General features: G+C 37.2%; 1 protein-coding gene and 1 pseudogene across 1 annotated transcript in view; one reads left to right on the top strand and one right to left on the bottom strand.

Moving 5' to 3' along the window:
• The window catches only part of SLC27A6 (solute carrier family 27 (fatty acid transporter), member 6), an 82,579-nt gene that overhangs the window by 16,232 nt on the left and 42,855 nt on the right, over positions 1 to 23,492 (bottom strand). The window contains exon 5 of the mRNA XM_006870681.1: positions 4,044 to 4,238. Within this exon, the coding sequence (XP_006870743.1) occupies positions 4,044 to 4,238 (195 nt within the window). The remainder of the gene's footprint in view (positions 1 to 4,043; positions 4,239 to 23,492) is intronic.
• The window catches only part of LOC102826047, a 5,148-nt pseudogene continuing 1,496 nt past the window's right edge, over positions 19,841 to 23,492 (top strand).

The following is a 23,492-nucleotide window of genomic DNA, read 5'->3' as shown; positions in this document are numbered from 1 at the left end:
AATCTTTCTTCTCTTTGAGCTCCTATTTTTTTTTTTTTTTCAAAAGGAATATTGTTATAATTTTTTGAGCCTACAGGAAGTTGTTTTCCTAAAAAATTTTGGGGCTTTTTGGAGTAGTTCTTATTTTAATGTGTATTCATATTTTTTCAGTTGCCTTTTATTTAATTCAATTTCTCACTTTTTTCACATTTAATTTATTTTACTGGTTTCTTCTTTCTCTTTCTTTCCTCCCTCCCTCCTTCTCTCCTTCCTTTCTTTCTTCTTTCCTTTCTCCTTCCCTCCCTCCCTTCCTTCCTTCCTTCCTTCCTTTCTCTCTCTCTCTCTCTCTTTCTTTTCTGTTGTGAGTTGGATTTTGTGCACCCAAAACAATGTATTGAAGTTCTAATCCCCAGAACCTATAAATGTGACCATATTTGTAAATAGGGTCTTACAGATGTAATCAAGTTTAGATGAGGTCATACTATCTTAGGTTAGGGCCCTAATGCAATGTGACTGGTATCCTTATAAGACAAGGAGAAGCAAAACAGACAGACACACAAACATGGACGATCATGAGAAAACAGAGGCAGAAACAGCAGTGATGTAAGGACAAGGCAAGGAACACCAGAAGCTAGAAGAGAAGCTTGAAACAGACACTCCCACAGTTTCCACAAGGGACTAATTCTGCTGATAAGTTGCTTTTGAACTTCTAGCCTCCAGAACTGTGGAAAATAACTTTCTGTTGTGTTAAGCCCCCCAGTCTGTGATAATTTGTTAAAATAGCCCTAGGATATCAATATGTTGTTGTTGTTCAAATGCCCTTGAGTCTATTCTGATTGATAGCAACTCTCTACAGGGTTTCCTAGGAGCAACTGTTGGGTTTAAACCACAAACCTTGTGATTTACAGTCCAGTGCTTATCCTATAGTGCCACATCAGAATACTTCTGAATTATTATTCCCAGATAAAATACTATAAGAGAGTTAGCGCATAACTTTTTCTTATATTTGCCTTTTGAGTACTTTGTCACCATGGGTTTTTTTTTTGTGTGTGTGTGTGTGTTTTTGCTTTTTTTTTTTTTTTTTACTTGGGTGCACGTATGAGGAACCTGTCCTTTTGTTGTTGTTGTTGTTAGGTGCCACTGAGTCAGTTTTGACTCATAGTATCCCCATGTACAACAATGAGCCTATTGCTAAAGCCACTGTGTCCATGTATCTCATTGAGGGTCTTCCTGTTTTTCCTTGACCCTCTATTTTATCATGCATAATGTCATTCTCCAGAGACTGATCCCTCCTGATAACATTCAAAGTACATGAGCTGAAGTTTGCCATCTTCACTTCTAAGGAGCATTCCCTTTAGTTTTGTACATTTAAATAGGAAGGATAGCATGCAGGAAGGACTTTTAAGTCATAGGAACTCTGTGTTGTTGTCTCATCTTTCTGTTTGTTGCTTTCTTTCTCCATTTGGAGACTGATTCTCCTCTGACATAGTAAGTAAAGCATTTATGAGAGAAACACTTATCAAACCTCTCTATCTATTTATAAAACAACGATCTTGGCCCAAGTTTTTGACTACTAGGTATGTAATGAAATCACATGCCAATGAAATGATAACAAAGAGGCTAGAATCCATATGGAGTTAGGACCAATTGTTTTTTCATTTCCAAACTTAAATAAATAAAACATGAGTTGAACCATCAGAAAATTTTCAACTAAGTTAGAAACAATCATGACTTCTTGCATTGTTAACAGCTTTTATAGTCTGACAGGGAACAAAAACATTAGACTCATAATGGAAGTCAAGTCAACAATATAAATTAAAAATCTTCACTGCACTTTTGTTGGATGATTACTTAGGAATGACTCAGCCTCAGTAAGGAGGCTTAATATGAATACTAATTTTGTAATAGAAACAGTGCAATGAATTGAGAAAATCAACTGCAGGAAATGCAAAACTCAGAATATCACCCCTTACATTTCCAAAAACTTTTGCTTAAAATGCAAATGCAGTTCTCTGATGTTAATTATACCCTCAAATCCTAAAAGAATGCACTATAAAAATAGCTTACAACCGTTTATAGGTTCATAACATTAGGTCAATTTTCACCAGACTTGAGTAGGTAGTCTGACTAAAACGGTTAGCAGCTGCAGCATGAAAAATATATGTATGTCCATTACTTCCAGCTATTGAAAAAAAAAAAAAAATGTAATAGGTTAGAAAAACCAGTCACTCCCTGGAAACCCTACATGGGGTTAACTGTGAGTTGGAATCGACTCCAAGGTACTAACAAGAACAACAAATTATTTGATTTATGTCAGTTTAAGGAGCTCTGGTAGCGTAGTGGTTACGAATCGGGCTGCGAACCTTAAGGTCAGCGGTTCGAAACTACCAGCCGCTCTGCGGGAGAAAGATGAGGCTTTCTACTCCCGTAAGGATTTACACCCTCGGAAACCCTGTACAGGGTCGCTATGGGTCGGAACCGACTCGACGGCACTTAACAACAACAACAACAACTATACAGAAAACTTATTCTATAAAACTAAAGAAGTTGGGAATGTAAGTAATTTCACTGTGGAAATCTTAAAGATATATTCAAAAGCAATTCTACAAATGGGAATTATTAATATTTCCTTGGGTATTTGCACTGGAAATGTCAACAGTAATATCATTTGACTCTCAGGGCCCATACAGATTCATTGAGAACACACAGCTACAGAGATGATTGACCACAGAAGATTTTCTTCATACATGGATATCTATGACTAGCACCAGCTGGTCAATGTCTGGTCATACTTTGGGACTCATCAAGTGAGTTAAAAAGTGTTTTTCTTTTCTATTTTCTGGAAGAATGTGGTTCAGTGAATTATTTAATGTTTCTTCTACCCAGCCTGTGTTAACTCCCACTAAATGACTTTTTTTTCTGATGGATCTTGATAAGAAAGAGTGTGGGAAGATCCTGATGAAGTTCATGACTCAGTTGTGAGTGACTGTTAACAGGGCTAATTGTGATTGGTCAGTTTGGGCATCTTGCTGGCTGTAAAATGAGCCATCTCAGAAGCAGCGTGGGGGAAGTTTTACTACCATTTAAGAAGAAAAGACAGGAATGGAGAGCATCCTTGGGACCCAACCCTGCTCATTGAACCTCCTTGACCCAGGACAGAGAGCAGTGACACCACAGGAAAACAGAGGAGGGGCATAGGAGCAGTGGCATTAGCAGTAAAACCGGGATCCAGAATATGAGGCAGAGCAGTCAGTTCACTTCCCAGCCCATGGAGCAAATTGAATGACTTTGGACAGGAGACTTGCTTACAGAGTTGGGTGCCTCCAGGCACTTTACTAGAGAAGCCAGGTTTGTTGACTCACAAAGTTAGAGCCATGTGCTTTTAGGCTTAGGGTAGAATGGTGTGCCCTGATGACATTTATCAGTAGCCCTAAGAGAGCTTTGTAACATTGTAAGAACATGGCAGAGGCCAGGTCAAGGGGATAGAGGGCCAGTGTGCTTGCCTATGGGCAACTGTCCTGACTGGAAGAACTGTTCCCTGAACATTTCTGACCCTGAATTGCACTCTATTACCTTCCCTAATAAACCCCCTAACTATGAGCATGGTGTCTGAGTTCTGTGCATCCATTGCAATGAATGATCAAATCCAGATGAGAAATAGAGTGTGCTGTGGGAGGAACAGCTGGTGTTAGCATTGGTACAGAAGGTTAGAGGGTGGAGGCATGTCTACCTTCCACTTTGTAGGGGTCGGCCTGGTGCTTATCCTTCTGAAAGGTATTTCCTTTTTTGGCAAAGAGTGTACCAGATTGGAATTGTTTGCTCTTTAAATATTCGGCAAATAGATTGAGGAACTCTCTGGAACGGAGGGAAGATTTTTGACTATTAATTCATTTTAGAGGTATAAAGTAATCCTTAAGTCAGATAAGATAGCCTGTATTGTGATAAGATAGAAGTGCTCAACTTAAAACAAAATGTGATTAATTTTACCATATAAAGCATAGAGTCAATAGGAAGGTTAGTAGACTTCAATGTATTTCTTTTGTAAAAGATAATACTATACTTACTTTGTAAAAGAAATTTGTTCTTCCAACTGATCCAATTTTCCCAGTGTGGTTCATGAAACAAATGTTTCCTTCAGTTGCTCCATAAAATTCGCACATTTTTATATCCCCAAATCTGTCTAAGAATTCTCTCCATACATCACTTCGGACACCATTTCCAACTGCCAGACGCACCCGATGGTCCTTTTCTCCTTCTCTCTGTTAGAAAAATAGATTTTACTTGTAACTGATTAAATTCAGTTCCTGATACTTGTTATTGTTAATACTAATACTATCATTATTCAAATAAGAAATAGCCTAGAAGTAATTTGCATATGTATAATAAATGAAGGAAAGTTGTTTTAAAAATCAAGTTGTTGTTGTTGTTGTTGTTAAGTGCCTTCGAGTCGGTTCCGACCCATAGCGACCCTGTACAGGGTTTCCGAGGGTGTAAATCCTTACGGGAGTAGAAAGCTTCATCTTTCTCCCGCGGAGCGGCTGGTAAGCGTTGCAAAAGTGGGGTTAATAACTAATAGAAATAAGCCTGGACCTGAGCTGTATGAGTCCTGGTGTGGTACTGCAGGATAAACACTGGATTGCTAATGTTCAAACCAAACAGTCACTCCTTGGAAACCCTATACAGGGGTACTGTGAGTTGTAACCAATTCGATGGCACTTCACAACAATGGAATTGCGCAGCATTTATTTTTATATCCCATATCTTGGAAGAATTCTTCCTAAATTCCATTACTAAAGGCTTTTTGGGGTGGGGGTGCATGGGGTTGGGAGTGCAGGCAAAGCTCTGGTGAGGAGAACATCATTATTTAAAAGAAATGGTACAGGAAACTTTTTTATTCCAAGCTCTATTATTCATTATCAGTAGAATGAACAAAATGGTGAACCTCACTCTGATTATCCATTTATTAAACTGCAAATGAAAAAATGCCCATCTCCCTTATATGCTATATAGAATGAATATCCAATGGCCCTGTATAGGAGTTTTGAGGATTGCCTGTTGAGTTTGAGCTGCTGACCTTGTGGTTAGCAGGCCAATGTTTATCTTACAGAGCTTACACCAGGACTCTGTGTTCTCAGTAAATTATTATTAAATAAGCCCCATAAGCTAACATACCCCAGCCATGTTCTATCAGGTTTTTAGTGTCTAATTCTGAAATAGGATTATAAAATCACAGATAGATATTTTTAAATGATTAAAAATTCATAAAGGCAGTAAAAATCAAATGGGACACAGTGAAAATATCTAAAATATGTATGAGTAGAATCCTGGAGAAGAATAAACAGAGATATAATATATGAAGATATTCTAAGTGATGACAAACATCAAATAATGTTTTCAATATGTAATAACCTTAAGCAGAATAAATGCCAAGAAAACACACCCACTAAGAATGCCAAAATAGGAAAATAAAGAGAATTTTAACAGCATCCAGATACAAAGACATACATTATTTTCAAAGATGCAACATGAATATTTATATCTGATTTGTCAACAGTTACTAATGAACCTAAAAGAAAATGGAATAACACCTTTAAGATATTAAAAAAAATAATAAATGTCAACCTAGCATTCTATACTCATTGAAAGCATTACTCAAAATCAGAAAGCCCCAGGTAGAAGTGGGATAGATGATGTGGGCTTGCAACCAATGACATGAAACAAAACATGTTATGATATGTTGAATGGAAAATGATATACTCTATCAGCCTTCACCTAATACACAAAAACAGTTAAAATAACAATAGTAAAAAACAAAGGAAAAATGGTTTTCAGACAAATAAAAGCTAAAATTTTGTTTTTAATAGAACTTCACTAAATGAAATAAACAAAATTCTTCACACACACACACATCAATATAGAAGCAAAAATAAATAAGCATGAAGAAATGAAAACAAAGGAAAAGGTAAATATATTGATATAGGTGGATGAATAGTGTTTCTCTAAAATAGTATTAATAAAGCTTTAAAGATTTAAAATATATAGAATTATAACAGATGATAGCAAAACCATAAAAAATTAAAGGGAGATGCAAGAGATTTAAGTATTATTAAGTTCTTGCACAGTCAAAGAATCAAAAAAGTACTATTTTATAATAGAATGCAGTAAGTCAAGAATTAATATGTAGTCACTCTATAATCAAGATATTTTGAAAAATTAAGGTATACACCTAAAGAGCTAATCAATAAATAATAATAATAAATATGTTTGTACAAAGAGGTGATTGAAAAGGTCAAAAAGAAGAAAAAAAGATGAGACAAACATAAACAAATAGTTGTTGCTGTTGTTATAAAGTGCTGTTGAGTCGGTTCTTACTCATAGCAACCCTGTATAAGGTTTCTGAGGAGCAGCTGGTGAGTTTGAACTGCCGACTTTGTGGTTCAAACTGGCCTTGGTGTTGAGTGCTAATTCTAAAGTGCCATACTAGGACTCTTAGTAGATATAAGATTTAAACCCAAATATATCAGTAAATGCATTAAATTTAAATGGATAAATACCTCATGCAAAACTAAAACTGTCAGAATGCATAAAAATGGAAAATCCAACTATACATCCATTATAAGAAATACAATTTAAGTTTCAGAGTGTGGAGGGGAAGGTAGAATCCACACTAAATGGTTTTCATCTTGTCTAGACAGGTCTGGTGAAAGGAGTTGGGGATAACATTCCTATGATTCAATAGTGAGTAGTTATCATGACTAATTGTGATTGTCACAACTATAAAGGTAGAAGTTTTGTAACATAAAGAGGGAGTAGTTAATCTTACATTCCAGGAACAGAGGATCCTAGGACCACCAAGGGAGAAAAGCATGAGCGGAATGTGGAACCAGAGAAGCAGAGAACCAGAGACAGAGGCACAGAGATAGAAGCACATGGAGAGATAGAACAGCTGAGGACTCTAGGTTCAAGAAAAGAGAAAGACTGTTTGTTGGTGACCAGGAGGTAGGCTTGCAGAATGTGCCTTTTGGTTGTTAAATGTATAAATTCCTGAGTGTTTTGGTGTCCATCCCTTCCCTTCCCCCCAACCCATAAAAAAGAAAGAAAGAAACAAAAGGAATAGATCTTTGTTGCAAACATACCTATAAAGGTTATTGTTGTGTGCCATCGTCGAATCAATTCTGAACCACAGTGACTCAGTAATGGGTTTACGAGGAGCAGCTGGTGAGCTTGAACCACTGAACTTGTGGTTCAAACCAACCCGGCAGTCCAGTGCATTAACCTGCAGTGCTACACCTATGTAGTGGAGCATAATGTGCCCCAAATGATGAAAACTTCTTAGATATTATTAAACATCTTAAGGCAACGAGTTGCTGGGCTTGAGGTCTCAGGACAATTGTTTCTGTTGTTAGGTGCCATTGAGTCGGTACCTACTCATAGCGACCCTATGCACAGCAAAATGAAACTTTAAAACTGCCCGATCCTGGGCCAACCTCACTATTGTTGCCATGCTTGAGCCCATTGATGCTGCCACTTTGCCAATCCATCTTGCTGGGGATCTTCCTCTATTTCTCTGACTCTCCATCTACCAAACCTGATATGTCTTTCTCCAGCGACTGGTCCCTCCTGACAATATGTCTGAAGTATGAGAGATGAAGTTTGACCATCCTGTCCTCCAAGGAGTACTCTGTCTCACAAAATACCATGGACAATTGGCATAACATAATCCACAAAGACATATTCTACATCCTACCTCAGTGAGTAGTAGCTGTGATCTTAAAAGCTTATGAGTGGCCATATTGATGAAAATTGAAGATGCTTGGAATCAAACAGTCCAGTGGATACCAGGTGAATACCAGTCACCAAGAAGCTGAGACCTACAGAACTAGAAGGTGCCTGGCTACCACTACTAACTGCCCTGAAAGGGATCACATTAGAAGGTGAAATGTGGAACAAAACTCAAAATTGTAAAAAAAACTCAAAAAAAAAAAAAAAAGACTGGGCTTACTGGTCAGAAAGAGATTGAAGGAAACTAAGTTTATGGCTGTTGACCACCCATCTGCAACGGAACTCATTCTAGTGTCACAATTTTCAGCCAAATAGTAGACATGTATATAAAGGGACAACAACAATACTAAGGTATGCTCACCATGGAATTATGGAACAGCCAATCATTCAAAATCTAATGGGCAACATTTCCCTAAGGACAAAGTTGAGAAGGGATGGGAAGTAGGGTGTAATGGAAACAGGAACCACAGGGAGGAAGAGGGATAACTGACAACTGTTGTTGCATGGAGACGATTGCAATCATTGAGATGAAATGGAAGTGTGTAATTTGTTGAATGTAAAAACTGATGATCTTGTCTCTAAACCTTCATTCAATTTACAATAAAACATTTTTAAAAATATATACAAGTAGCAAGATAATTAACCAACTTTGCCAAATTTATATATCTATATATAACACACTAATTAAGATCAAAGAGCACAGCCTTAAGTATGGATTACATCTCAATGTCAAGAAAACAAAAATCCTCACCACTGGACCAATAAACAACATTCTTATCAGTGGAGAAAAGATTGAAGTTGTCAAGGACTTCATTCTTCTTGGATCAACTATCAACACTCACGGAAGCAGCAGTCAAGAGATCAGATGACATATTGCATTAGGCAAATCTTCTGCACAAGACCTTTTTAAAGTGTTGAAGAGCAAAGATGTCAGCTTGAGGACTAAGGTGTGCCTGACCCAAGACATGGTATTGTCAATAACCTCATATGCATGCAAAAGCTGGGCAGTGAATAAGGAAGAACGTAGAAGAATTGATGCACTTGAGTTATGGTGTTGGAGGAGAATATTGAAAGTGCCATGGGCTGCCAAAAGAACCAATAGATCCATTTTGGAATAAGTATAGCCAGAGTGCTCCTTAGAGGCCAAGATGATCAAACTTCATCTCTCATACTTTGGACATATTGTCAGGAGGGAGTAGTCACTGGAGAAGGATATAATGTTTGGTAAGGTGGAGGGTCAGAGAAAAAGAGGAAGACCCCCAATGAGATCGATTGGCCAAGCGACAGCATCGATGGACTCAAGTGTGGCAACGATAGTAAGGTTGGCCCAGGATTGGGCAGTGTTTCGTTCTGCAGTGCATAAGGTCACTATGGGTTGGTACCGACTCGATGGCACCTAACAACAACAACAGTATACAACATTATAATTAACCAGTGAACAATACACATCTTTTTAAGGGCCCATGATATATTTAGCAAAATATTGGAGCTTACAACAAGTTTTATACAACTTCAAAGTATTGCAAAGTCTTTGCTCACAATAAAATTTATCTAGAAATTTTTAACACAAATAAGATTTTTAAACTCTAAATATCTGAATAACAATTAACACAACTGTAAACAATCTGTATATAAAGAAAACTTTACAATGGCAATTAGTAAATATTTTTAACTGAATGATAAGAAAATAAAGCATAATAAAAATTATGATAAGTAGATATGCAGGTTAAGCAATGCTTGGAGGAAAATTTAATAGTTCTAAAAAACTATTTGAAAGGCAATGATTATATTACTGTAGGGTGTTATCAAATAGTTTTTTTTTTAATGTTTTATTGTGAATTATGTGATCGTTTACATGGGAGAACATTAGCTTTACATTCATCTTATCATATATAATTTCATTGCCATGGTTACAATCCCCTCCATGCATCATCAACCAACCCTGCAAGCCCCTGGTCATCAGCACAGAGCCCCTCTCCCTCTCTGGGTCTCTAGTCCCCATCTGCTCCATCTCTCGATGTCATTGTCTCTGCCGCCATCTGCCATCTCTGGTGTCACTGTTTCTCTGGGTAGGGTCCCGCACTCAGCTCTTCTCCTTTGATGGTTGCAGGGATCTCTGCTCCTGAACTGCAAAATCAACCACTCCCCTCCTTTACATTTCAAACCCTCACAGTCAGTCCTGATAGCAATTATTCACTCTTTTGCCACATGAATGCTATCCCCATCTCCTTTCATCAGCCCCACCCAGACAGACTGGATACTAGTCAGTGGAGATTCTACCTTCCTCCACACCCTCTGGATCTAGGCTCCCTCTTGAAAGCTTTGTAAGCCAGTCACTTCTAGCATTTGTAGCCCCCATTTTGAGCACCCAATGTCCAAGTTCCCCATCCCTGTCTACTCTGTGTATCAAGGGGGTGGGAATGGTCCTTGCTGTAACGATTTGTTCCCTCTTTAGAGCTACTGCATCCATAGGTGTACGTCAAGTTCATCAAATTTTTTTTTTTCTCAATTCTTCTTTCTTCTTCTACTTGAGATCTGATCATCTAGTCATTAAAGCCAGGTCAAGTGGGTATTATCTGCAACTGTGGCTATGTCACTGACTCTGAGCCCAAGAGTCCCCAGGTCTTGCATGCTGGCCAACCAGGTCTCCACCAGGGTTCACAGGAGTCTATTGAATGTGGTAGGGCTTAGTTCGCAGCTTCATTGCGGTTTTTCCCTCACTTCCTCTTATCAGTGACCAACATGGTCACCAGTCAGATCGCATGTCTGCTCGTGTATTCCCATTGAATCTTAGTCTTGGAAGACCAAATACGTTTTGACTCATTGTGATACTGTATAGGGTTTGTGAGGAGTGGCTAGTGGATTTGAATTGCTGACTTTGTGATTAGCCATCTATTGTTTACCCTATAGCACCCACCAGGACTCCAATGATTATATACTTGCATATATATCCATCATCTATTTGGAGTTTATTTAAATTATATTGTTGTTGTTAAGTGCCATTGAGTCTATGCTGGCCATCTAATAGGGTTTCTAAAGAACAGCTGGTGAGGTTGAACCTCTGACCTGGAGGTTCAAAATGACTTTGCAGTGCAGCACATTAACCACAGTGCCACACCAGGACTCCATATATATATATACCAAATACATCTCTCCTATTCAATGAAAAAAATACAACCAACACAACAGAAAAATGTGCAAATCAGGTTGGGAAACAAATTGCCACAGTATTTATATACATATATATCAGACCATCTGTTTTAGGATGTTTGCACAGCAAATAACTTTGTAAGCTAGAGGTAGCTTCTGGGTTAGAAAGCAGCTTTATTTATATGATGATAAAACCTCTCTCTTCTCCCTGGTGATTTGCTTTCATTCAAGGATAATAAAGATAGTTACCTTTAAAAGTAAAGTTGCTAGCAAACCTTATTTGATTGGGAGATTCTTAAGGAATATTTATTAGTAGTGGAACAAACCTATGTATACAGCATCTACCAGGGAACACCTCTGCATGGGATGTGTGAGGAAGGGAAACTATTGTTGACATACCTTGTGTGCTATGAGAAATAAACTGTATAAAATTGATTTGGGTTCAGTGCTCCTTTACCAATGAATTTAATGGAAGTTCAGCAACTCAACTAAATAGCTATGGTGCTGCTTAAAGACTGACTGCTTGAAAAAGAATACTCAAGGTCTAAACATTACCAACATCATTAGTAAACAGAGAAATGGAAATTAGAACTCCATATTACTAAACATCTATAAAAATCAAGGTTGCAGAAAGAGAAACAGTGATGCTAGGAAGAACAAATCATCAGGCTTTGCAAAGGAGGGCTTAAAATAAGACCCTAAGGTATCTAGACATTGAGGAGGGAATGATTATTTATAATTGGTTTTGTATTGTACCAGTACTGCTATGAAACTAGTCATTTCAAAGATACACTAAGATGATGAATCCTTTTTTGTGGATTTAATTTGTTTTTCTTTGATTTTAAGAAATTGGATGCTTGTCAGATCATAATATATAAAGAAGATAAATCCTTTGTTTTAATGTTGTTGATAAGCACCATAGAGTTGGTTCCAATTCATAGCAACACTGTATAGAGCTTCCAAGGAGTGCCTGATGGGTTTGAACCATCAACCTTGTGGTTAGCAGTCCTGTGCCTATTGTACAGCACCATATTAATAGTTCCGAGTATTTGTTTCCTTTTAGTATAACTTTTAATTTTGATACTCTAAATAGTTTAATAATTTTAAATATTTTACTCAATGTGTTTATTTTCATAATAAATAATTTTGTTTTGTGCTGCTAATCTATTTAGTTTGTGTTTACAAATGTATTTCTCATCCTCAAACCAAAGCCAAACCAACTGCCATCAAGCCAATTCTAACCCTATCTAGAATTTCTGAGACCATAAATCTTTACAAAAGAAGAAGATAGCACTGTCTTTCTCCCTCGGAGCAGAGTGGCTGGTGGGTTTGAACCCATGGACATTGCAGTTAGTAGTTCAAATACCTAACCCATGATGCCACCTACACACCAAGCAATTTCCATAGATCAGCACTTATGACTAATTCAGATTTCACATAAGTTTAAATTTTTGAAACCTATTCAACTGCACTTTTAGCCAAACTTGCAAATAGAAGATCCTCAATTAATCTGTTTAAAATTTTACAAACACCTTTAAGTTGAGGGAGTAGGCACATATAAACAAAATAAAACAATTTTCTAAAATCTTTAAAAGATAACTGAACATCTAAAAGTAAACAATTATGAAAGAGTGAAAACATAAATGATATAATCTACATTAACTGATAGGAACTCTGGTAGGGTAGTGGTTACGAATCGGGCTGTGAACCTCAAGGTCAGCAGTTTGAAACTACCAGCTGTTTGCGGGAGAAAGATGAGGCTTTCTGTTCCCGTAAAGATTTACAGCCTAGGAAACCCTGTACAGGGTGGTGAGTTGGTTCCGATTCCACGGCACATAACCACCGCCAGCCACCACATTAAGTGACATAAATTACTATGGGTATTTAACAATTTATTCAGATAATTATCTGAAGTTACCAGTTAGATTATTCATATTTTGTGTTTGCTCCCTTGAATCATTATCATGGATATGTATGTATAAAAATTATATGATGCACTATAAAACGTTCAAAAGATAGCATTGTTTTTGGCATACAATCGAGAAGAGAGAGAGAGACGAAATGGAAGCTTGAAAAACTAGTTTGCACAGGCATAAAAATTTTATCCAAAAGAGATACTGTCTAAATTAAAGGTCTCCTAACTGTGGACTGCAAAGGAGCTCTGGTAGCGTAGTGGTTACAAATCGGGCTGCAAACCTCAAGGTCAGCAGTTTGAAACTAAGCTGTTCCGTGGGAGAAAGATGAGGCTTTCTGCTCCCGTAAAGATTTATAGCCTCGGAAACCCAGTACAGGGTCGCTATGAGTCGGAACCGACTCCATGGAACATAACAACAACAACAACAACTATGGACTGCAGGTCTAACCTGGTCCATCTCTTGTTTTTATAAATAAAGTTTTATTGAAACACAGTCCACCCCAAATTTATATTGTATTATCTATGACTGCTTTCAGGATACATTGACAAAGTTGCAATAAGGTGACTGAATCCCACAAAGTCTAACATGCTTACTATCTTAAATATAAAGTTTGCTAATCCTTGACCTAAATACTTTATCAAATTAACACATGTATATATGAATAAATTATCATTTCTTAACACTAACAAAAATAAAACACAGTATGATGAATCAGACAACACATTGGCAATACAAATATTAGCCCATTAAGTTTCTTGATCCTATTTCCTATGTGTCTACATTTTATGTTTTCTTCTTAGGAAGGGCCTTATCCCACTGAAACAACTGGGTGTTGTTTTTATTTGTAAAGTAGAGTTAATAATAGCCTGGTCAAAGCATCAAAGACTTAGCTTCTATGCACTGTGGGGCATGGTGGCAGATAGGTAAAATACTGGCCCGATGAACTTGATTTTCAGAAAGGTGACTGAGCTATCAATGTTGTAGAACTCTCTCGATGGCCACTAGAAGATGACTAGAAACCAGAGGAGGGTATAGCAGCCTGATATAATAACATTAACCTAGTATCAACTGTCATGATAGACTGGAAGATTGGCAGGGTCATGGTTTTCAGTAGAAGTGAAGAGGTTCAATGGCAAGGATGAGGTCAAGGAAATGGTTGAGGTCAAGGAAATGGAAAAACATGGTACAAAGAAGTGAAGAAAAAAGAATTGATGAAGGGAACTTACAAAGTGAACCTGGGACATTGAACATTAAGAGGAGGGTTTTTCAGTGACTATTTATAATTGGTTCGGTATTGTGCTAAGTAGTAGGGGAGAGAGAATATGACAAAGACAGAGAAAGGGACAGAGAGTAAAACACAGATATACCAAAACTTAGATACAGAGTGATGCATACAGAGATCCATTCTGAGAAAGACACAGAAATACTCAGAGATATAATCACAGAGACACACACAAAAGATATCTGCTCCTAGAGACAGACCCACACCCCAAGAGAAAAGGAGACAGAGACACACAGGGAGCCATGCATATGCAAACACCCATATCCAACTAGAAAGAAAGAATCAAAGAAAGAGGTGAAAGACATACACAAAGAAAGTTCCTAAAAGAGGTGTACACAGAGAGACATACAAATAAGAATAGCTATGGATGAATATGGAGATACAGATGATGAACACAGAGACCCTATAAATAAACACAGAAATACAAATGAGAGGAGAGAGAGATGGAGGATGGAAGCAAGACCAAAGAAAGTGAGACATGTTTGCAGCCAAATAAAGAGAAGCAAAGGGAGTGAATATGTTAGAATCCTCATGCCCAGGTTATGTCTCATTATTCATCACGATAACCCTATAAAATTAGAGCCATTATCTCATTTTACATGTGGAGAGCCTGAAAGTCAAGTCCAAAGTCACACCCCATGTTAGTAGCTGTTGTTGTTGTTAAGTGCCATTGAGTCAGTTCCGACACATAACGACCATGCACAGGGTTTCCAAGGCTGTAAATCTTTACTAGAGCAGAAAGCCTTATCTTTCTACCATGGAACAGCTGGTAGTTTCAAACTGCTGACTTGTTTCATAACCACTATGCTACCAGAGCACATTATATTAGTAGTGTTGTTGTTGTTAGGTGCCATCGAGTCGATGAGGTCACTATAAGTCAGTTCCGACTCGATGGCACCTGACAACAATCGAGTCCATACCAACTCATAGCGACCTTATGCACAGCAGAATGAAACACTGCCTGATCCTGGGCCAACCTCACTATTGTTGCCATGCTTGAGCCCATTGATGCTGCCACTTTGCCAACCATCTCGCTAAGGTCTTCCTCTTTTTCTCTGCCCCTCCACCTTACCAAACATGATATCCTTCTCCAGTGACTGATCCCTCCTGACAATACCTCCAAAGTATGAGAGACGAAGTTTGGCCATCCTGGCCTCCAAGGAGCACTCTGGCTGCACTTCTTCTAACACAGATCTGTTGGTTTTATGGGTAGCCCATGGCACTTTCAATATTCTCCTCCAACACCATAACTCAAAGGCATCAATTATTCTATGGTCTGCCTTATTCACTGTCCAGCTTTCGCATGCATATGAGGTTATTGAAAATACCATGGCCTAGGTCAGGCACACCTTAGTCTTCAAGCTGACATCTATCCTCTTCAACACTTTAAAAAGGTCTTGTGCAACAGATTTGCATAATGCAATAATACATCATTTGATTTCTTGACTGCAGCTTCCACGAGTGTTGATAGTTGATCCAAGAAGAATGAAGTCCTTGACAACTTCAATCTTTTCTCCGTTGATAAGAATGTTGTTTATTGGTCCAGTGGTGAGGATTTTTGTTTTCTTGACATTGAGATGCAATCCATACCAAAGGCTGTGCTCTTTGATCTTCATCAGTAAATATTTTAAGTCTTCTTCACTTTCAGCAAGTAAGGTTGTATCATCTGCATATCGCAGGTTGTTATTGAGTCTTCTTCCAATCCTGATGCCACTTTTTTCTTCATATAACCCAGCTTCTCAGATTATTTGCTCAGCATAAAAGTTGACTAAGTGTGGTGAAAGAATAAAACCCTGTCACACACTTTTCTTAATTTTAAACCATTTGGTGTTCCCTTGTTCTGTTTGAACAACTGCATCTTTGTCTATGTACAGGTTCCTCATGAGCACAATTAAGTGTTCAGGAATACTCATACTTTGCAACATTGTCCATATCTTGTCATGATCCACACAATCGAAAGTGTTTGCATAGTCAATAAAGCACAGGTAAACATCTTTTTGATATTCTCTGCTTTCAGCCAAGATCCATTGGACATCAGAAATGATATCTCTCGTTCCATGGCCTCTTCTGAATCCAGCTTGAATCTCTGGAAGTTCTCTGTCAATGTATGCTTGTAGCCATTTCTGTATTCCTTTTAGTAAGACTTTACTCACATGGGATATCAAAGATATCCTCTGATGATTTCTGCATCCTGTTGGGTCACGTCTCTTGGAATGGGCACAAATATGGATCTCTTCTAATCAGTCAGCCAGATAGCTGTCTTCCAAATTTCTTGGCAGAGATGAGTGAGTGCCTCCTGTGCTGCCTCACTTTCTTGAAAGATTTCAATTTTGATTCCATCAATTCCTGGTGTCTTGTTCTTTGCCAATTCCTTCAATGCACTTTGGACTTCTTCCTTCAGTGTCATTGGCTCTTGATCATATGCTACCTCTTGAAACGGTTGAACATCAACCATTTCCTTTTGGTACAGTTACTAGTACTTGTTAGTAGTAGTTGTAGTTTAATGTTAGTAGTAGTTGTTGTTGTTAAGTGCTGTTGAGTTGATTCTGACCCATAGTGACCCTGAACAGGGTTTCTGAGGCTATAAATCTTTATGGGAGCAGGAAGCCTCTTCTTTCTCCCATGGAGCAGCTGGTAGGTTCATAGCCCAATTTGTAACCACTACGCTACCAGAGATCCTTAATGTTAGTAGTAGTTGTAGTTAAATACCTAGAGTCAGTTCTGACCCGTAGTTATACTTTGTAGGGTCTCTGAGGAGAGCAGTTGGTGAGCTTGGACCATGGACTCTGCAGTTCAAACCAACTTTGCCATTAACCCACAGCATATCACACTAAAATTCAAACTCTCTGTAGATAGGGATTCTTGCCTTTTCTGTCCTCTGCTGTTCCCCATTGCCTAAAATAGTGCCTATGGCAGTGCCTGAAACAGGGTCTGGTGCATAAGAGGTGCTCACGGAATATTTGAGGAGGGAAGGAAGTTGGGTGACAGTAGGAGAGAAGAAGAAAGGGTGAAGAGAATGGAGGGAGGGAGGAAGAGATGGAGGGTCTGAGAAAGAAGGAAAGAAGCTATTAAAAAAAACTCAAAAGGCCATGTTCTGTTTTGTCAATCCATGGTTTCAATAATCGGAAACCTTCAAAACATGAGGTTCTAATTCAAAAGTTTGGCTGTTTACTGAACAAATCTCAAAAACCATATAGGATAGTTAAACATTTTATTTGTTGAGTGCTTAAATTTTTTATGCACATAAACAAATATGCACATGTAGGGAAATAAACAAAGTAAGTCATTTTACAATCAAGAGAAAATACACATTTCATCTTCAATTTTTCTTTTTTTCTAATTTTAAAAAGAATTTTCTGACTGAGACAAAGATTTTAACTCAGAGATCCCAAGGGCTTGGATTTCAATATACAAGTTTCCCTCTTATTTTTAGTACAGGCATCGGATTGATGAAAGGATACCACTGAAGGAGCCACATCAACTTGAATGTTTCTTCAGAAGGTTTTTTGGGAGCTCTTTTCCCACCAGTTTCATTTCCAAGCTGCAATTTAGGTGGTGGCTAAACTGCCACTAACTCCTACTTGGGTCACAGATTTATTTATTCATTTTCTAAAACACAGGCCTCTAGCAACATCGTTTTAGAAACAAAGTCCCTTTCTTTTAGAAAATGTGCTGAATCCTACTCAGAGAATCCCTGACACACCCTGGCTGAAGAATCCCTTTCTTTATATGCCCAAGAAAAGTAAAACTCTGGAGGTTAGGTATGTTGTTGTTGTTGTTAAGTGCCTTCGAGTCGGTCCCGACCCATAGCGACCCTGTACAGGGTTTCCGAGGGTGTAAATCTTTACAGGAGTAGAAAGCCTCATCTTTCTCCCGCGAAATTACATATAATTTTGTATTCATTTTACAATTAGGAAAATAAAAGAAATGTTTGTTGGCAGATGGAGAAACAAACTCAAAATGGAAACAAAAGGCAGATCATTTGTGTTTTCAGTACTGAATAATTAGTTGCTTAATGACCAAAACAAAAGTCTGGTCTATTTCAAAACGATCATCTAAAATACACAACATATGTTAGTGATTCTGATTCTAGTATTTTAATTCTATTTACATAAATTCTCATTTTTTTCTATAACTCGTTGATAATGATATGCACACATGTGCTCACATCAGTAACGGCCTACATAATCCAAAAAACAATGATATATTTCATTGTTTGACCTATTCCAGAGAACACCCACCATTGTGGCGAGTGTGTTACCATTTCAATTTCTACACTATGCTTAACCCATTAATCCTCATCTCAACTCTGTATGCAATTGTTATTATAATTATTTTATAGATGAGAACATTTAGGGACGCACTAAAGCTTACCCAAGATCAAAGAGTTTGTGAGACAGAGGTTAGGTTAAGGTTTCAGATTCTGTGACTCCAAAGGACAAAGAAGCTAAATGACTGACCTAGAGTCACATGGTGAAAGAGTGGAAAAGCAAATATTTGATCTTTTTCCTCTAAATTCTTTATTGCTTTCCCATTAAGAATAAAATGAGCTACACTGGAGAATTCTTAACTATTTATTATTTGCTGAAGATTCTTGTATTTGCTGGTGAGCCAATTGTTCTACCATACACTACAATAAGCCCTCTCTGCAAGATAAAAAAAGACACTTTTTGACCTTGAATTTATATATCAAAGTAAAGAAGTCAGAAACAGATGTACTAAAGAAATTGTGGTTAAGTGCTGTTGAGTCGATTCTGACTCATAATAACTCTGTATAGGGTTGTATACTTGAACTGCCAACAATGTGGAAAATAAATAACTATGAATACAAATTTTAGAATAGTAAATCTACTTGGAATGGAGGAAAACCTGATTCACAAAGCATATTTACAATATCAGCAAGATACAGGTATAACCCAAGAGAAGGGAAGTGTGGTATTTTTAGAGCTTATGATTTTATATTTTTAAGTCATTTTATTTGTGATATGTATACTACATTCACATGTTGTTGTTATGTGCTGTGGAGTCAGTTGTGTGTTTATATTTTACATAATTTACTGTTTTTAATATTAATGCTTTACAAAAAATTTACTATTATCTACTTACATGGTTAATGTGGTGGTTATGTGCTGTGAAGTCTGTTCCAAGTCATAGTGATCCTATATAAGGTTTCCAAGAATGTAAATCTTTACAGGAGTCAAAAGCCTCATCTTTCTCCTGTGAAACCGCTAGCAGTTTTGAACTGCTGGCCTTGAAGTTAGCTGGTAACCACTATGCTACTAGAGCTCCTTTAAATGGTTTATAACCATTTTGGGTTTTATTAGTCAAAGTCCAAATATTTTTGATTATCCACAAAAATTGGTCTAATTTTATATGTAGGAAATATTCTTAAATTATGTTTTAAAACAAAGTCTTCGTATTTGTATATAAACTCATGGAAGTAGCAGTCAAGAAATCAAATACCGTGATGCATTAAGCAAATCTGCTAAAAATTTCCTTTTTAGAATGTTAAAGGGCAAAGATATTAATTTGAGAACTAAGATGCTCCTGACCTAAGCTATAGTATTTTCAATAGCTTCATACTCATGTGAAAGTGAATATGGAAGACTGCAGAATAATCAATACATTTGTATTATGGTGTTTGGGAAGAATACTGATTCTATGATGGAATGCCAGAAAACAAATAAATGTCTTGGAAGGGTTGCAGCCACAATACTTCTTAGAAGTGAAAATGGGGCGTCTTTGTCACAATTACTTTGGATGTGTTATCATGAGAGATCAGTCCCTGGAGAAAGCTCTCATGCTCAGGAAAGTGGAGGATCTGCAAAAGTGGAGGCCCACTATGTGAGGATTAACACAGTGGCTGCATCAATGGGCTCAATCATAACAATATTGAGGATAATGCTAGACTTGGCAGTGTTTCATTCTGTTGTACACAGGATTGGTATGAGTTGGAACTAACTTTATGGCATCTGAACATAATAGATGAGATGAGAAAGTTTCCAAATCTTAATGCTTTGAAAGACTACACTTTTATTTTTTAAGTTTTATTTTTAGAAATACACTAAACCAGAGAAGAAATAGCACCAATGCTTTTAGCGTGAACTGTCTTCAGATTCATCCATTCAATATAACAGATAAAACAAACAAGAAGCCTAGGCCACTTCAGTATCATTTAATCTCTCTATTGGCATTCTCAGGTACTCTGGTGATGCATTGGGCTATTAACCCCAGGGTCAGTGATTCAAACCCATCAGCTATTCCACATGTGAAATATGAGGCTGTCTGTTCCAGTAAAGAAAACTGTCTCAGTAACCCTAAGGAGCAGTTCTACACTGTCCTAGGATTGCTACGTGTCAGAACTGACTTCATAGCAATAGATATTGCAGTCTTAAGGTTCTGAATATTTCCTTAGAGTGTATTAAAACTTAGGAAAAAATCTATTATACTCAACTTCCATTATGAAAACAGACACATTTTAAAGCATCTGGATACTTGATAATTATTAAATATTGCTAATGACTTATTAAATATTTTAACTGAATATGTAATTATTTAATTTATTTTTATTATTAAAAAAAATTAAATTATTAAACTATTAAATATTGATAACAATTTATTAATGTTGTTAATATTGCATTATTGATCTAAATCCAAAGAAACTGTACTAAATGACTGGCTTTTTTACATCTTCCTTATTCCTATGTTGTTGTTGTTGTTATGTGCCGTGGAGTCGGTTCCTACTCATAGCGACCCTGTCTAGGGTTTCCGAGGCTGTAAATCTTTACGGGAGCAGAAAGCGTCATCTTTCTCCCGTGGAACAGCTGGTTGTTTTGAACTGCTGACCTTGTGGTTTGCAGCCCGATTCATAACCATTATGCTACCAGAGCTTGTTATTCCTATACTTTATCTACATCTGAAAAGGAATTCTTAAAAGCTTGAAAGGAGTGATAAGCTCTTTTTGGAGAAAATAAAGTAAGATTCCTTTTAAATTGAAGTCTTAAAAAGCAACTCACACCGACATGATTTGATTCTTACCATCAAACATATCCATTTTGTTACCTTTCAAAATAATTGCAGTTAGCAGTCACTGCAGAATTGTCTATATTGTTGTTGTTGTTTTTAAATGCCATTGAGTCAGTTCTGACACATAGTGACCCTGTATAAGGTTTCTGAGGAGTGACTGGTGAGCTTGAACTGCTGCCTTTGCACTTCAAACTGACTCTGCAATCTAGAGCATTAATTCACAGTGCCACACCGGACTCCTGTCCTAGTGAAAAATTTAGTTCAATTTTTCTGATTTTTAAATCAACAGTATTTAATAAGTAGTTATCAAGTATCTTTGAACTTTTAAAAGCCTCTCTTTTCATAATATGAGTTGAGTATAACCCATTTTTTCCCTAGAACAGAAAAAGTGTATGGTATGCCTTTAGCATGTGAGTGTTCTACCACTGGTTGAGAGCTACAGACAAGTAATGGCTGTACTATCTGTAAAAATGCCTAATGCAATATGTCATTTGATTTCTTGACTTCTGCTTCCATGAGTGTTGATGGTTGATCTGAGCAAAATGAAGTCTTGGGCAATTTCAATCTTTTCTCCATTTATATGGATGTTGTTTATTGGTCCAGGTATGATGATTTTTGTTTTCTTTATATCAAGGTGCAACCCACAAAAAAGGGTATAGTTTTTCATCTTCATCAGTAAATTTTAAGTCTTATTGGTTTCCAGGAAGCAAGGTTATATCATCTGCATATGGTAGGTTGTTAATGAGTCTTCCTCCAAACCTGGTGCCATGTTCTTCTTCATTTAATCCATTTTCTCAGATGATTTGCCTGCCTTAAGTAGAGCTGTTTAAATACTATAACCTCTGCAGTAATAATCTTTAAGAGGATCATTAGAGTTCTACCACATTCTTCACCTGTCAACACTCATTGCAACATTAATATTAACTAATTATAGATCTTTTTTCTTGTTGTTGCTAAGTTGTTAAGTGTGTCAAGGTGATTCCGACTCACAGCAACCCTGAATAGGGTTTCTGGAAAGTGGCTGTTAAGTTTGAACCATTGACCTTATGGTTCAAAATGACCTTGTGGTTCAGTGCTATCCTATAGCACAGCACCATCCAATCAAAATTAGTACAATGATGCTATAGTATGGTGAACATGTGGAAGTTTAGAAAGTCAGAAAGGGCAGTTTTCCTAGTTTCAGAAGAAGGAAATAATTGTCCATCTCTTGGGACCTAGTCATTCGGCACTTTTAAGGATAGTGCAGCTGCCGGCAATTTTTAGAAGCATGCCTGATGTTTTTGCCAAATAATATTTTGCAATTGAATTTCAAAAAAAAGAGAGAAGGGCAGGGGAAACTTTGGGGCAGAAAAAAAGCACAACCCGAGGGAATTCTCATTTAACTACATTTAAACACTTGACTCAGACAGGAATATTTGCCTATAGGTCAGTCTCTTTTGGAATAAATGCACTATTTAAACTAAACTTGACAATATATCTGATTGGCTTAATGAATATGTGTTTTGCTTTCTTTTCTTTAAGGATTTCTTTCCAATAAATGTCTATGGGAGTTCAAATCATGTCTAATGAGACACTGAATGTTTATTCTTTGAGGGTAAAGACCCTGTCACGTATCCACTCTCTGACTCTACTTAAGTCCATTGCAGTGCAGTCTGCCCATCAGACACTGTACCTCAAGGGAAATTCTCTGAAAGGAATACAGGACAGCAAAACAAAATGAAACAAAAACAAGATGTCCTTGAAGAAATGTCATACATAATTCTTTCTTTCTTTTTTTCCTAATCTCCGAAGCCAAGAACTGTTTGTCTTGGTTTTGTATAAAGTCAACTCGTAGATTAGGTAATACAATGTATTTTTACTTTAAAAAAAAGAAAGAAAAGTTTTCTTTTGGGTAGAGATATTTTCATTGCCTAACTCCTCCTCAATTTGCATCAATAAACACTCAGACAGTCGCACAAACACAATTTCTTTTTCTTTTTTTTCCTGCAAAGAGATTTAGCTAAGAATTAAGATATTAACTTTGATCTTAATTAACTGAAACTCCTCAGGAACTCTTCTTTCAGTTCTCAATTCTCTCAAATTCTCAACCCCTATACTATTGCCCTCAAATTAGCTACAAATCATCAGTCAAAACAAGGCCAGGGGCAGACTGTGGAACAGACCATCATTTGCTCATATGCAAATTTAACCTGAAGCTGAAGAAAATGAAAACAAGTCCACGAGAGCCAAAATATGACCCGAATATATCCCTCCTGAATTTAGAGATCATCTGAAGAATAGATGTGATAATTAAACACTAAAGACCGAAGACCAGAAGAGTTGTGGGATGGCATCAAGAACATCATACATGAAGAAAG

Source organism: Chrysochloris asiatica, unplaced genomic scaffold (assembly GCF_000296735.1).
Source record: "Chrysochloris asiatica unplaced genomic scaffold, ChrAsi1.0 scaffold00147, whole genome shotgun sequence".
NCBI classification, from domain to species: domain Eukaryota; kingdom Metazoa; phylum Chordata; class Mammalia; order Afrosoricida; family Chrysochloridae; genus Chrysochloris; species Chrysochloris asiatica.
Note: the sequence above shows the minus strand (reverse complement) of the source record. Positions and strands in the feature narration are given on the sequence as shown.